The sequence below is a fragment of the Ailuropoda melanoleuca genome, chromosome 7 (assembly GCF_002007445.2).
Source record: "Ailuropoda melanoleuca isolate Jingjing chromosome 7, ASM200744v2, whole genome shotgun sequence".
NCBI lineage: Eukaryota > Metazoa > Chordata > Mammalia > Carnivora > Ursidae > Ailuropoda > Ailuropoda melanoleuca.
Window position 1 is genome coordinate 53,896,625 of NC_048224.1, and position 14,322 is coordinate 53,910,946.

The 14,322-nt window shown below is 39.0% G+C and overlaps 1 protein-coding gene across 1 annotated transcript in view; it reads left to right on the forward strand.

Annotated features, from left to right (window-relative positions):
• The window catches only part of NUP188 (nucleoporin 188), a 47,422-nt gene that overhangs the window by 11,236 nt on the left and 21,864 nt on the right, over positions 1–14,322 (forward strand). The window contains exons 4-12 of the mRNA XM_034664641.1: positions 45–129; positions 696–776; positions 1,252–1,296; positions 2,053–2,145; positions 2,298–2,417; positions 9,628–9,839; positions 11,184–11,298; positions 11,946–12,146; positions 13,067–13,156. Coding sequence (XP_034520532.1) covers positions 45–129; positions 696–776; positions 1,252–1,296; positions 2,053–2,145; positions 2,298–2,417; positions 9,628–9,839; positions 11,184–11,298; positions 11,946–12,146; positions 13,067–13,156 — 1,042 coding nt within the window. The remainder of the gene's footprint in view (positions 1–44; positions 130–695; positions 777–1,251; positions 1,297–2,052; positions 2,146–2,297; positions 2,418–9,627; positions 9,840–11,183; positions 11,299–11,945; positions 12,147–13,066; positions 13,157–14,322) is intronic.

Below are 14,322 nucleotides of genomic sequence, written 5' to 3' on the forward strand. Positions count from 1 at the left end.
AGGGTCACTGAGAATGAGGAAATGATTCACTGTTCTTTTCATAGTCCAAATTCAGCTGAAAAAGTGAAAGCTAATAAAGATGTGGCTTCACCGCTGAAGGAACTGGGTTTAAGAATCAGCAAGTTTTTGGTGAGTAAGAATTAGCACGGGCTCAGTTTACTACCTGCATTGTGGATGTGCACCGTTCTGTTGTTAGTAGTTGTTAGTGAAAATTCCGTTTATTTCAGTTTTGGAGATTAAATTGAGCGTATTGGGTTTCAAAAATATCTAAGTTGTAACTCTTCTTGTTAAAAGCCACAAATTAAGTTGTCACCTGTTTATTGTATAAATCAGAGTTTTCTTCTTCGTGCGTGTAGTGTTCTTTAAATTGCCTAGATCGTATTTAAATATGTAGCTGTTTCTTTTTAATTTTGGAAACCCAGATCTTTCCTGCGACTGTATAAAATGACTTGGTAAAGAAGGGCAGTTGTTTCTGACATTGTAAATTTAATTGTCATGTAAATTACATGTCTGTGACTGGCTCCTTTTTCTCCTATTTGGGGTAAAATTGTTGTATCTTTTAATCTTTTAAAAGGATTTTTGTTTATTCAAGTTCTGTGTTCATTCTGGAGGACAGATCTTTAGAATGCTTTGCATCCTGTGTGTGTTTCCTGACCAGAGGTGGCTGTTCCTCACTTATGACCCCTGTATTTCAGGGTCTTGATGAAGAGCAGAGTGTGCAGTTACTCCAGTGTTACCTGCAAGAGGATTATAGAGGTACTCGGGACTCACTAAAGGTTTGTAGTTATGTCGGCTCTTTTCTCCTGCCTTCTCCTTTTTTCCTTGTTGGTTTTAGGTGCTTAAGGGTTTGGTACTGGTTCTTTGCAACAGAGGTAGGTGATCAGAGACAGTGATTCTCTGGAGAGACTTTCTAAAGGATTAAAAAACGTGTACTTACACTGAGGTCTTTCTTGGGGGCTGGAGAGGTCAAAGATTTACATGTTAATGTTAGAATCTCAGGACATCAGAGCTGAAAACAACGTGGGACCATATCTAGTTTGTCTAGCCCCTCATTTTACATATGAGGAAATTGAGTCCAGAGGAGCGGGCAGAGATTGGAGCACAGATTTGGATACACTTAGATAAAAAAATAGTTCCAGAAATGAATGGGCACTTACAGTCTTGCGAGGTGAGGTGAAGATGTTTACCGTTTTCTTTGTTAATTGAGCTTTGCTTATAAGGGGGCTGCTTGACTGTTCTTTTTTCCTTCAGACGGTACTGCAAGATGAGAGGCAGAGCCAGGCCTTAATCTTGAAGGTGAGTAGTAGTCAGTGTTTTCATTCTTTGATGTGAAATTGGGTGATGGCTTCCTGACCTTGTTCTCCTGGGCATTGCTGGCTTTGGACTCTTTAGTTGGGTAAGCATTGAGGTCTCAATGACGTAGCTTAGTAACATACTTGTGAAACAAGAGGCTTTTATCCACTGGCCCCAGCTGAGACCTTTTCCAAGGGAGACTCTTCAGCTATCAGGGATGAAAACTGCTTCATGTGTATTTTTTCTCTAGGTCTAAATGCAAGAAGGTTAATTTATATTTCTTTATTCCTTTATCTCCCCCTACCCCCCAAAGCAGCTTTCTCATTTAGGATCTCATATAAAATGGAATTTGTGACTTCAGAAGTAGTTTCCTATTTGGTGTTTAGCAAGAACCAAGTGGATTAGTTATAAGCAGTTAGCAGATATACAAGTGGTGTTTTTATATTTGCTTTCATGTATTTGGCCTTTCAGTTATAGCTGTATTGTGTGTTATTTGAATGCTTTGAGAAATCATGCAAGACAACTTGTTCATATTTTTAAAAAATTCCTTTTCTTTTGCATGGTCTTACTTGTGTACTATTTCATAAAGGTCTTTTGCTTTCTTTTGGCCTGACACAATCTTTCTGTTTCTGTGATTGCTTGTAAAAATCAGACTTTTCCATTCTTATCTTTAATTGATCTCTTTATCAATAAATTTAAAATTTTGTGTCTTCTGTACAAAGGTGAGTAACTGATTTTGCATCTTTGGGTTCTTTCCAGATTGCAGATTATTACTATGAAGAAAGAACCTGTATTCTTCGTTGTGTCTTACACCTTCTTACTTATTTCCAAGATGAAAGACACCCCTATAGGGTAAGCCCATTTAGTCCTTGTGGTTCTCTGTATCCTATAAAATCCAGCACTTTTTAATAATTTTATGTTACTCGTTTTCACATTCATTTGAATATTTACCTTTTATTCTAGGTATAAGTTACTCTGTTTTGGATTTGTTTATTTGTTTTAAGGTTGAATATGCAGACTGTGTTGATAAATTGGAGAAGGAGCTAGTCACAAAATACAGACAGCAGTTTGAAGAGCTTTATAAAGCTGAAGCACCAACATGGGAAACACACGGAAACCTCATGGTATGTGTTTACTGGGCCCTCCTGTAACTCCTAGGAGAATTGTAAACCTTGCACATAGTTAAATTATTCATTTATTAACTTATAATATTTATAGATCATCTTTCCTCAGAAAAGTTTAAACATGTCATGGATCAAAACATTGATGACTTTTGGGACGCCTGGGTGGCACAGTGGTTAAGTGTCTGCCTTCGGCTCAGGGCGTGATCCCAGCGTTGTGGGATCGAGCCCCACATCAGGCTCCTCCGCTATGAGCCTGCTTCTTCCTCTCCCACTCCCCCTGCTTGTGTTCCCTCTCTCGCTGGCTGTCTCTATCTCTATCGAATAAATAAATAAAATCTTTAAAAACAACAACAACAACAAAAAAAAAACATTGATGACTTTAAGTAATGGTACTTAATTCTGGACATTTTCACTTGACTTTGTCTATCCAGTTAATTAACTTTCTCTTACCTAAAATCTTCTCTTAGTGGTTAATGGAACTCTAAACTCAAGATTTCATCTTCTTTATTATCATTATCTATTAAGTACGTGACCCTAGCCTGATTATTTTATCCTAAATTGTAAGCAGTCTGGATTTATAGATTAGAAAATGCCCCTTTTTGTTTTGAAAATAGTCTGTTTATTAAAACAATTCAGCCAAGGGTGCCTGGGTGGCTTAGTTGGTTAAGCATCTGCCTTTGGCTTAGGTCATGATCCCATGGTCTTGAGATCGAGCTCCAAGTCAGGCTCCGTGCTCAGCAGGGAGCCTGCTTCTCCCTCTCCCTCTGCTGCTGCCCCTGCTTGTGCTCTCTCTCTCTTTCAAATAAAATCTTAAAAAAAAGAAGCAACAACAAAAAAAACAAATTCAGCCAAAACATGGACAGTAACTATTGAAAATATTTAGTAGAAGAAAAGGGCCCATTTGTAATAGCAATAAAAGCTAAAAGCATAGGGGCGCCTGGGTGGCACAGCGGTTAAGCGTCTGCTTTCGGCTCAGGGCGTGATCCCGGCGTTGTGGGATCGAGCCCCACATCAGGCTCCTCTGCTATGAGCCTGCTTCTTCCTCTCCCACTCCCCCTGCTTGTGTTCCCTCTCTCGCTGGCTGTCTCTATCTCTGTCGAATAAATAAATAAAATCTTTAAAAAAAAAAAAACTAAAAGCATAAATTTCTCAGGAATAAGCTTGTGACAATCCAAAATCTAATACAAAAAGTATTAGAAGAAAGCATGGGAAGTCATTTTATTTTGTTTTGTTTTGTTTGGAGTGGAGAATACTTTTTAAAGTAGAACTCAAAAGCCATGAAAGAAAAATAATGAAGAGAACTTTAAAATGTCATAAAGGGTATGGACATTTATTTTATTATTTATTTATTTACTTATTTAGAGAGAAAGCGTACACGAGTTGGGGACAGTGAGGAACAGAGGGAGAGGGAGAGAGAGAATCTTAAGCAGGCATGGAGCCCAACATGGGGCTCAATCTCTGCACTGAGCATGAAGCCCGATGCAGGGCTCAAGCCCACGACCCTGAGATCATGACCCGAGCTAAGATCAAGAGTTGGATGCTTAACTGACTGAGCCACCCAGCTGTCCCAGTGTATAAAAGGTATAAAAGAAGTCATAACCAGATGGAAAGACACCACATTCTTGAATATAAAGATAGTACCATAAAAATGTTAGTACTTCTTACGTTAACCTATGAATTTAGTGCAATGCCAAAAAAATACTAACCAGTGTTTGTTTTGCCTTTTATTTCGAAACTGGACAAGCTGATTCTCAAATTAATATGAAAAATAAGAATAGTCAGGAAATTTTTGAAAAAGGAAAATTAGTCTTAATTAATACTTAAATATTACTTATTACTTAATAATTAATACTACAATAATTTAAAGCATGGCATTGGCACATGAGTAAATAGACTTATAAATAGAGCATTATAGAAATTCTAGTTATAGACCCAAAACTGAGTTAGTGTATGATAAAGGTGGCTTTTCAGTCAGTGGGGAGTACTGTATTTTTCAATAAATGGTGTTGAACCTACTGGATAACCATGGGGAGAAAAATTGAACTATATCTCTATCTCCTACCTTCTACCAAAAGAAAATCAAATAGAGCAATGATTTAAATTTTAAAAATTTAACTATAGGGGCTCCTGGGTGGCTAGTTGTTAAGCGTCTGCCTTCGGCCCAGGGTTCTGGGATCGGGCCCTGCACTGGGCTCCCTCCTCTGCTGGGAGCCTGCTTCTTCCTCTCCCATTCCCCCTGCTTGTGTTCCCTCTCTTGCTGGCTCGCTCACTGTCAAATAAATAAATAAAATCTTAAAAAAAAAAATTTTAACCATAGGGGCACATGGTTAGTTCAGTCAGTAGAGCATGCAGCCCTTGATCTCTGGGTCTTGAGTTCAAGCCCCATGTTGGGTCTAGGGTTTACTTAGAAAAAAAAATTTAACTATAAAAGTATTAGAAGAAAACATGGGAAGTCGTTTTATTTTGTTTTGTTTTGTTTGGAGCGGAGAAGACTTTTTAAAGTAGAACTCAAAAGCCATGAAAGAAAAAGAATTTTAAACCCAGCAACAACAAATCAAATACTTTTGCAAGGAAAAAAAAATAGCGCAGTAAACAAAGTAATACAAACATATCATAAAGAGTTCTTAAACTAGAACTCTTATAAATCAGTAAGACCCAGTAGAAGAACAGTCAATAGCAGTGAAAATATTCACATGACAACACTCTTGTCCGAGGGATGGGTTAATGGGTACTCATATTTTGCTGTATGAATGAGTATTTTTTTTTAAAGATTTTATTTATTTATTTGACAGAGAGAGACAGCCAGCGAGAGAGGGAACACAAGCAGGGGGAGTGGGAGAGGAAGAAGCAGGCTCCCAGCGGAGGAGCGTGATGTGGGGCTCAATCCCAGAACACCGGGATCACGCCCTGAGCCAAAGGCAGACGCTTAACGACTGTGCTACCCAGGTGCCCCGAATCAGTATTTTTTTAATGGAAAATAGGACAATATTTAAAAGTTGAAAAGTACATATTTCTTGACCTGGCAGTTCCAGTTTAAGAGTTTATCCTACAAATACATTCACATTTGTGTGAAATGACTTGTGTAAATGACAAATATGTAGCATTCCCACTCTCAGCTTTATTCCGGTATAACATCCATCCAATAAAATTCACTGATTTTAAGCATACAGCTTTGACAGTTGTATGTAGTTAGATGCACAATCAATTTATAGGACATTTCTGTCTCCCCTAGAAAGTTTATGGTCAATCTGTGATCTTGGCTCTAGCTGACCATTAATCTGCTTTCTGTCACTATAGTTTCTTTTTTTTAACTGTGATTTTTAAATTCTGGTAAAATAATACATAATTCAAATTTATTATTTTAATCATTTATTTTATTTTATTATTTGTAATGATTTTACTTATTTATTTGAGAGAGAGACAGCAGGGTGTAGGGGTAGAGTGAGAGGGAGAAAGAGTGTCAAGTGGACTCTGCTGAGTGCAAAGCCCAGTGCAGGGCTCAGTCCTACGACCCTGAGATCATGACCTGAGGTGAAATCAAGAGTCAGACGTTCATCCGACTGAGGCACCCAGGTGCCCCTCTAGTAGGTTTTTTCTGATAGGATTTTTCTTTTTTTTTCTTTTTTTTAAAGATTTTATTTATTTATTCGACAGAGATAGAGACAGCCAGCCAGAGAGGGAACACAAGCAGGGGGAGTGGGAGAGGAAGAAGCAGGCTCACAGCAGAGGAGCCTGACGTGGGGCTTGATCCCATAACGCCGGGATCACGCCCTGAGCCGAAGGCAGACGCTTAACCGCTGTGCCACCCAGGCGCCCCTGATAGGATTTTTCTAATAGATAGGATCATGTTGTCTGTAAATAAGGACAGTTTAACTTCTTTTCAAATCTCTATGCCTTTTATTTCTTTTTCTTGCCTTATTAAGTGATCAAGACCTCTAGTACAATGGTGACTAGAAGTGGTAGGAGAGTCAACATTCTTACCTTGTTCGTAATCTTAGAAAGCATTCAGTCCTTTACCTTTGAATGTGGTATTAGTTGTAAAGTTTTTTTGTAGTGTTCTTTATCAAAATGAAGAAGTTACCTTCTAAGTTTGCTGAGGGTTTAGCTTTTATTAGGAATGAGTGTTAAATCCTCTCCATTTTGTTTTGCATTTATTGAAGTAACTTTATGACTTTTCTCTTTTACTCTCTTGTGAATTACATTGAGTTTTTGGGTGTCAGATCAATCTTGAATTCCTGGCATAAACTCTACTTAGTTATGATATATTCTGCTTTTTATATATTGTTGGATTTGACTTGCTAAAATTTTGTTAACGAATTTTATGTCTGTGTTCATGAGCGATATTAGTCTGTAGTTTTCTTATGATGTCTTTGTCTGGTTTTGGTATTAATGTAATATTGGCCTCATAAAATAAGTTGGGAAATTTTCCTTCTTCCTCTGTTTTCTGAAAGAATTTGTGTAGTGCTACTGTTATTTCTTCCTAAAATGTGTGACAGAATTTACCAGTGAAACCATCCCACCCTACAGTTTTCTTTGGGGGCAAGTTTTTAATTAATTAATTATTAATTAATTTTACTTATTTAAGTAATCTTTATACCCAACATGGGGGTTGAACTCATGACCCTGAGATCAGGAGTTATATGCTCTTCTGAGTCAGCCAGGTGTTCACAAGGTTTTAATTTAGAATTCAGTTTTCTATAATTGATTAGAGAGCTGTTCACACTTGCTGTTTCTTTTTGGGTCAGTTTTGGGAATTAGTGTCTTTCAAGGGATATGTCGATTTCATTTAAGTAGTCAAATTTATTTGCATAAAGCTGATATTATTTTCTTGTTATGCTTTTATTCTCTGGAGAATGTGTTGTGATGTCTCCTGATTTCTGATAATGGTAGTTTTGTCTTCAGTTTCCTTTGTTGCTTGTTCATTTTATATTACGTTGGTTTCTGCTCTTCAGTATTTCTATTTGTTTATTTTGGATTTAACTTGCTCTTTTTCTGATTTTTAGGGTAGAAACTTAGATAACAGATTTTAGAACATTCCTATTATATAACTATAAATGTTGCTTTAAGTATTGCTTTTAGCTATATCCTAGAAATTTTGATATGTTGCATTTTCACTGTCATTCAGTTCAAAATAGTTTCCAATTCCCCTTGTGATTTTCTTTGACCCCTGTATTACTAATACGAGTGTGCTGTTTAACTTTCAAACATTGTATATCTTACTGATTTTCAGTTTGAACTCCATTATTATCAAAGAACATATTCTGTATCATGTAGATCTTTTAGAATTTACTATCCCATGGGTTATGGCCCATAATATGATCTATCTTGGTGAATGTACCACGTACACATGAAGAGAATGTATATTTGGAGGTAGTTGGGTGTGCTGGTGAGACATACCAGTCAGGTTGAGATTGTCTAGATCTGTGATTTTTGCCAATTTTTTTGTATATTTGTTCTGTCAGTTGTACATTTTATTTATACTTTAATTTTTTGGAGTGTGGTGGACACATTTCAGGTGTACAACATAGTGATTTACTGTTTCTGCATGTTGTGCTGTGCTCCCCGCAAGTGCAGCTGCCATCTGTCACCACAGTGTTATTGTAGTGCCGTTGACTGTGCTTTCTATTCTGTGCCTTTTATTCTCATGACTTACTCATTCCACAGCTGGATGTCTCCCACTGCCCTTCACCCATTTGGCCTGTCCTCCGCCCCCTTTCCTTCTGGCAACCATCAGTTCTCTGTATTTATAGGCCTGGTTCTGTTTTTTGTTTGTTTCTTCATTTGTTTTGTGTTTTTAGGTTCCAGATATAAGTAAAATCATACGGTATTTGTCTTTTTCAGTCTAACTTACTTCATTTAGTGTAAGACCTTCTAGGTCTATCCATGTTGTTGCAAAGGGCAAGCTCTCATCCTTTTTGTGGTGGTGTGGTATCCATTGCACCTGCACGTGTATGGGTGCGTGTTGACCACATCTTCTTTATTCATCTGTTAGTGGACACTTAGGCTGCTTCCATATCTTGGCTCTTGTAAATAATGCTTTAGTAAACATAGGGGTGCGTGTATCTTTTTTTGTTGTTGTTGTTAAGATTTTATTTATTTGAAAGAGTGAGTGGGAGAGAGAACACAGGAGTGGGAGGGGCAGAGGCAGAGGGAGAGGGAGAAGCAGATTCTCTGCTGAGCAGGGAGCCCAAGGCAGCATTTGATCCTGGGACTCCAGGATCATGACCAAACTGACCGAGCCACTCTGGCACCCCCTGCATATATCTTTTTGAATTAGTGTTTTCATTTTCTTTGCCTAAATACCCAGTAGTTAAATTATTGGGTCATATGGCATTTCTTGTTTTTAATTTTTACCTTTTAGAGATAGCATGAGCAAGGCACAGAGGGGCAGAGGGAGTGAGAGAGCCATGCAGGCTCCACGCTCAGCACAGAGCCCGATGCAGGACTCGATCTCTCAACCCTGCAATCATGACCTGAGCTGAAACCAAGAGTCAGACGCCTAATCCACTGAGCCACCCAGGCGCCCCTCTTTTTTAATTGTTTGAGGAAACCTCCATACTGTTTTCCACAGTGGCTGCACCATTTAGATTCTCACCGACAATGCACAAGGGGTCATTTTTCTCCACATCTTCACCAACACTTGTTTGTACATACAAGGGAGCTGGTTAAATTGTGGCAAAATATATAAATAAAAATATGGCATTTCCATGCAGTGGAGTACTCTGCTGCATTAAAAATAATGAGGGGACTGGTAATGAAAAATAAGGAAATTCTTAATGTACTGTTAGACGAAATGATTTGTAAGATACATTGTTAATTGAGAAAAGTAAAGTGTAGAATAGTTTGTATAGAATATTTGATTTAGAGATGGATGGTGCGTGGATGGGTCGGTAGGTAGACAGAGCTTAGAATGAATGAATGAATGAGTGTATATGCCATATTACTGGGAGGGGAAACAAAAACCTCTAACAGGGGTTGCTCTGGGGATAGGTTAGGAAATTGGGCAATGGGAATTATAGGGAGGGAGACTTTTTTTTGGTATCTCTCCCAAACCCTTTTGCCTTAAGCTTTTAACAGATTCCTTAATATATGGCAAAGAGGGAAACTTTTTTTTACTCTATTCTTATACATGTATTATCTAATAAAAAATGAATTATAGGTTTTTAAATCTGACTTTATTTCTCCCATTTTTTCTTCATTGGTTGTGCAGACTGAGCGCCAGGTGTCTCGCTGGTTTGTTCAGTGCCTTCGGGAACAGTCCATGCTGCTAGAAATTATTTTCCTTTATTATGCCTACTTTGAGATGGCACCTAGTGACCTGTTGGCATTAACCAAGATGTTTAAAGAGCAAGGATTTGGTAGTAGGCAGACCAACAGGCACCTGGTGGATGAGACCATGGATCCTTTTGTGGATCGGATTGGGTAAGTCTGAATGAATTGAGGCTACAAAACTTGTACACTGTTTAGAGCATTGATACTGTAGTGATCCTGTGAGTGGGTGAAGGGACGGTCTAGATGTACTTTTCATTTGCTGATAGAGAAACAGATCAATGTATTACCACATTCCAGGTCTTACAGGGAGTAAAGACTGGGATTAGAGGGCCATGTTTTCTCAAAATAAGTATTGCATTCTAGTATTTTACTATCTTCATCTAAGAGATTCATCCATTCAAGAAAAAATTTGGGGAGCGTCTATGGTAAGCCAGTGCAAATGCTAAGACAACGACAAGGCGAATGTTTCCCCATTGTCTGTGGACTTTGAATTTTACGGCAGTGGATAGATCCACATCTTTTTTTCATATATGCAAAAATACATTGTGTTTTTTGTTTTTTGATGTAAATGGTGTACTTTTTTACGACTTAACTTTTCACATAACTGGATGTCCTGGAACTCTTTTTACCTCAGGATGTTTTTTTGCTGCTGTGTATTAGTATGTGGGATGGATGTTTATTTAACAACATCACTAATGGTAGGCAGTTAGCTCTTTTGGATATTTCACACAGTGCTGTAAAGAACACTCTTTACAAGCCTGTCTGTACATCTGGGCAAGTATGACTGTAAAGGATTTGGAAATGGCATCGTTGGGTTAAATGGTATGTGCGTTTGTGATATAAAATATAGCCAAGCTGTCCTCTGGAAAGGCTGTACCAATGTGTGCTTCACTGACCGTGGGAGGAGAGAACCAGTTTCCCCACAGTCTTGCAAACCCGTGTTATTATCTATTGTCCCCCTCAGTTTGATCCCTTTTGCTGCACTGATTTGCCTTTCCCTGGTTATCTGTGACATTGAGCATTTTCTTACTTGCTCTTGGTATGTCCTCTGGGGTGAACTGCCTGTTTGCATCTGTGTCTGTGAGGAGGAGATTCATCTGTGTTTCAAAAAACGATGATGTTACAGTGGTTCGAATGGATAGATCCACGTTTTGAGAACTGTTTCCTCTGTGAGCAAAGATGCACATTTGAGTGGTGAGATGGTTTATCTGGGCCACATGTAATTGGTGGCTGTAGAAACTTTCAGTACTGGATCTGTGCTTTGACAGGCACAAGCCCCTGTCAAGCACTGCCAGGCACTTTAAATGTGGCTGGACGAATTGAGGTGTGCTGGAAGCGTAAAACACACACAGGGTTTAGAGACTTAGTATGAAAAAAAATGCAGAAAAAACCATTAGTAATTTTTTTGATACTAAAGTGTCTTCTGTTTCACCTTATTCTCCAACAAGGTTCAGAGTTGCACATGTGACACCGTGATACCGTTTTTCTTTCCAGCTACTTCAGTGCCCTTATCCTGGTGGAAGGCATGGATATTGAATCCTTGCATAAGTGTGCTTTGGATGACAGAAGAGAGCTGCACCAGTTTGCCCAGGATGGGCTCATTTGTCAGGTGAACTTGGAGTGGCTTCCTTTCTCTTTTTAGACAATTTATAGTTAGGAGTATGTTTTTAACCACTCAACTAGACTGCTGCATTAGATTTTCCTTGTGGTGGAATTTGAGGTCCTACATTGTTAAGTTAATTGGATCTGGAAGAAATCTCAGATTTCATTTTTCTGCACATAGGTCATAGCTGAGTCTGTGAGAATGAGTAGAGTCACTCAGAGTTGGCACCAGGACAGAGGAGGCCCAAGGACAGAACCTTGGGGCTTGTTTTTGTTTATGGACCTTGTGCAAGAAGAGCAAAGGGGAAACACATTGAGATGGGTTGATGCTTAGATAGAAAGTGGGGAAAGATCAGAGAAAGTTCAAGAAGGGTCAGGAAATTTTCTAAAGAAAATTCCATTTGAACATGTATTTTATAATGTTACATTAAGACTACTTACAATTAGAAGAAAAAAATTGTGGGGAAAGGGAAGAGTAATGGAGGGGTTTATTAGTGAGGTGGTGGGGTTTGGGGAAGGGTAGAATATTAGAGTGGGACAGGAGGCCACCGTGGGCAAATAGAAGACATACTAAATGTGACGAAGGGTCCTGTGGAGGGCTCTGACCCTTTCTTTTCAGTGACACAGGTTTTGTGTTTTGTTTTTTTTCATCAGGATATGGACCGTTTGATGTTGACCTTCGGGGACATTCCACATCACGCCCCAGTGCTTTTGGCCTGGGCTCTCCTCCGTCACACCCTGCATCCAGAAGAGACAAGCAGTGTTGTCCGAAAGATAGGTGGCACAGCCATCCAGCTGAACGTATTTCAGTACCTGACCCGACTGCTCCGCTCACTGGCCAGCGGGGGAAATGATGTGAGGCTCAGGCTGTTGGGGTTTGAGCATGAGAATGCCAGAGAGCAGGGCAGAAGCTCGTGAATGCATCACGAGAGTAGTAGTAAGAATTGTAATAGTGACGTGGATAACGATGACAGTGTTGTTTCCAACTTTGTAGAGCATTTAGTATGACTAGGCACTGTTACCAGCACTTTCTGCACATTCTCTTATTTCATCCTTACGATACTGCTTTGCACTAGGAATTTAAATCCTGTTTTACATATTAGGAGATTAAGACTCAAGATGTAATTTGCCCACAAATTACTGGCGAAACAGTAACCGCCAGTTAGTGGTAGGTATGGGTTGAACCAGTGGTGTCTAACTCTTTGCCAGTAGAGCATACTGCGCTCGTGGAGTAATCTGGAAGATAGCTTTGACCACATTGACTGGAGAAATCTCTTTTGGGAGCTTACTCATTCAACCATAGCAGGATGAATTAGCCATTCTCTTGAGTCTTGTGTTGGGGCTTAATTTCAGAGGCACTGTTTAGTGAGCTTGTTTTGACATGTGAGCAGGAAACCTCAGCCAGCAGGCCCCACCGGCTGGCACTGGGTGATTTATCTTGGTGACTGTTCAGGCAGCTGCATCATTCCTATCAGCGCATAGAGACCCTTTATCCTTTCTCTAGACTGGGTGTGGTTTTCTTCCCCACGAAAACTGATCATTTTGAAAATGGTTCCCTTTTGATTTTATTCTTGACGGTGTTACGATAGTTTGATTCCTGCTTTCTCATTTCTCCCCTTGTCTTCCTGATCTTGGTTCTAAATTAGGAAAATTACAAAGCCTTGGATTCCCTTCCCATTTGTTTACAGAGACTATGTTAATGTGTAGGATTATGCTGAATCTGGGGGAAGAGTTTGGTTATTCAGAATTAGTCACTGACTCATTTGTCCTTACAGTGTACCACCAGCACCGCGTGCATGTGTGTCTATGGACTCCTTTCTTTCGTTCTGACCTCGCTGGAGCTGCACACACTGGGCAATCAGCAGGTCAGTATCTGGCTTTTGTGAGGCTGTCTACAGTGCCTGGCTTTGCAGTCTTATCCCTAAGATACCCCTTGGGAGCTGGTATCACGCACACCCACATACCTCAGGTGTTAATTTGTTTATTGCTGTTTCTTTTCATTTATTGTATTATACAAACAATACATATTTATGACAAAAATCAGAAAGTGCTGATGAAAAGAAACAAGTGTAATCACACTCTAAATGCAGAATCACAGTGTGTTTACTGCTTTGTAATCTCAGTTTGGGGTAGAGCATCTGTCCCAAACATCTGTGGGTGCTAATAAACATTCTTCTGCAGTGTTTTTAAAACATGAAACATTTCAAACTTACATCAAAGAAGACAAAATTATGTAACAAACTCTTAAACGGTCCTTTCACCAGCTTCCAGATTATCACCTGACAGCAGATCTTGGTGCTCTTTCCCTCCCTGATTATTTTGAAGCAAATCCCTGACATCATTTAGTTTCATCTGTGAATATTCGATGAGTCAGAATAGGAGCTAGTAAAACTTAACAACCATCAGCACATCTAAACAAACCGTGTCTTCAAATAACAAGTCGGGGTTTAAGTTGCTAATTATCTTATAAATGTCGTACATTTGTTACAAGTTTGTTTGTTTCGATCAGGATCTGAATAAGTAAGGTCCATGCGTTATCAGTTGCTAACTCTGTCAACCTTTAGTCTGCACCCGTGCTTTGCAGTGTGGTGGACACAAGCCACATCATTGTCTAGATGATGGTCACCTGGATCCATTAGTTCCTTGGGAGTTACAAAATGGCACTGTTCTGTCTTTCCTTTTTTGTTTATTGGTTAGAACGTTGCTATAGAAAAGAAATTTGTTTCACAGTATATACAAATATCAGACCATTATGTTGTATACCTAAAATTAATGTAACATTATATGTCAGTAATACCTCAAAAAAATTTGCTCTCATTAGCTATTAGCTGTCCGATACTCTGGTATCGAATACTATACATGCTTATTTTCCTATATTTACTGGTTTCCCCTACCATCCTGCAAAGGTGGTTAGTGAGGTTTTTAAATTTTTACATGTCATTGTGAACTCCTGGGTATAAACGTGTTTGCTGTGTTTTGATCCATTGCAGTTACTGTTCTTATGCTCAGATCGCCCACCTCTGGGCAATAA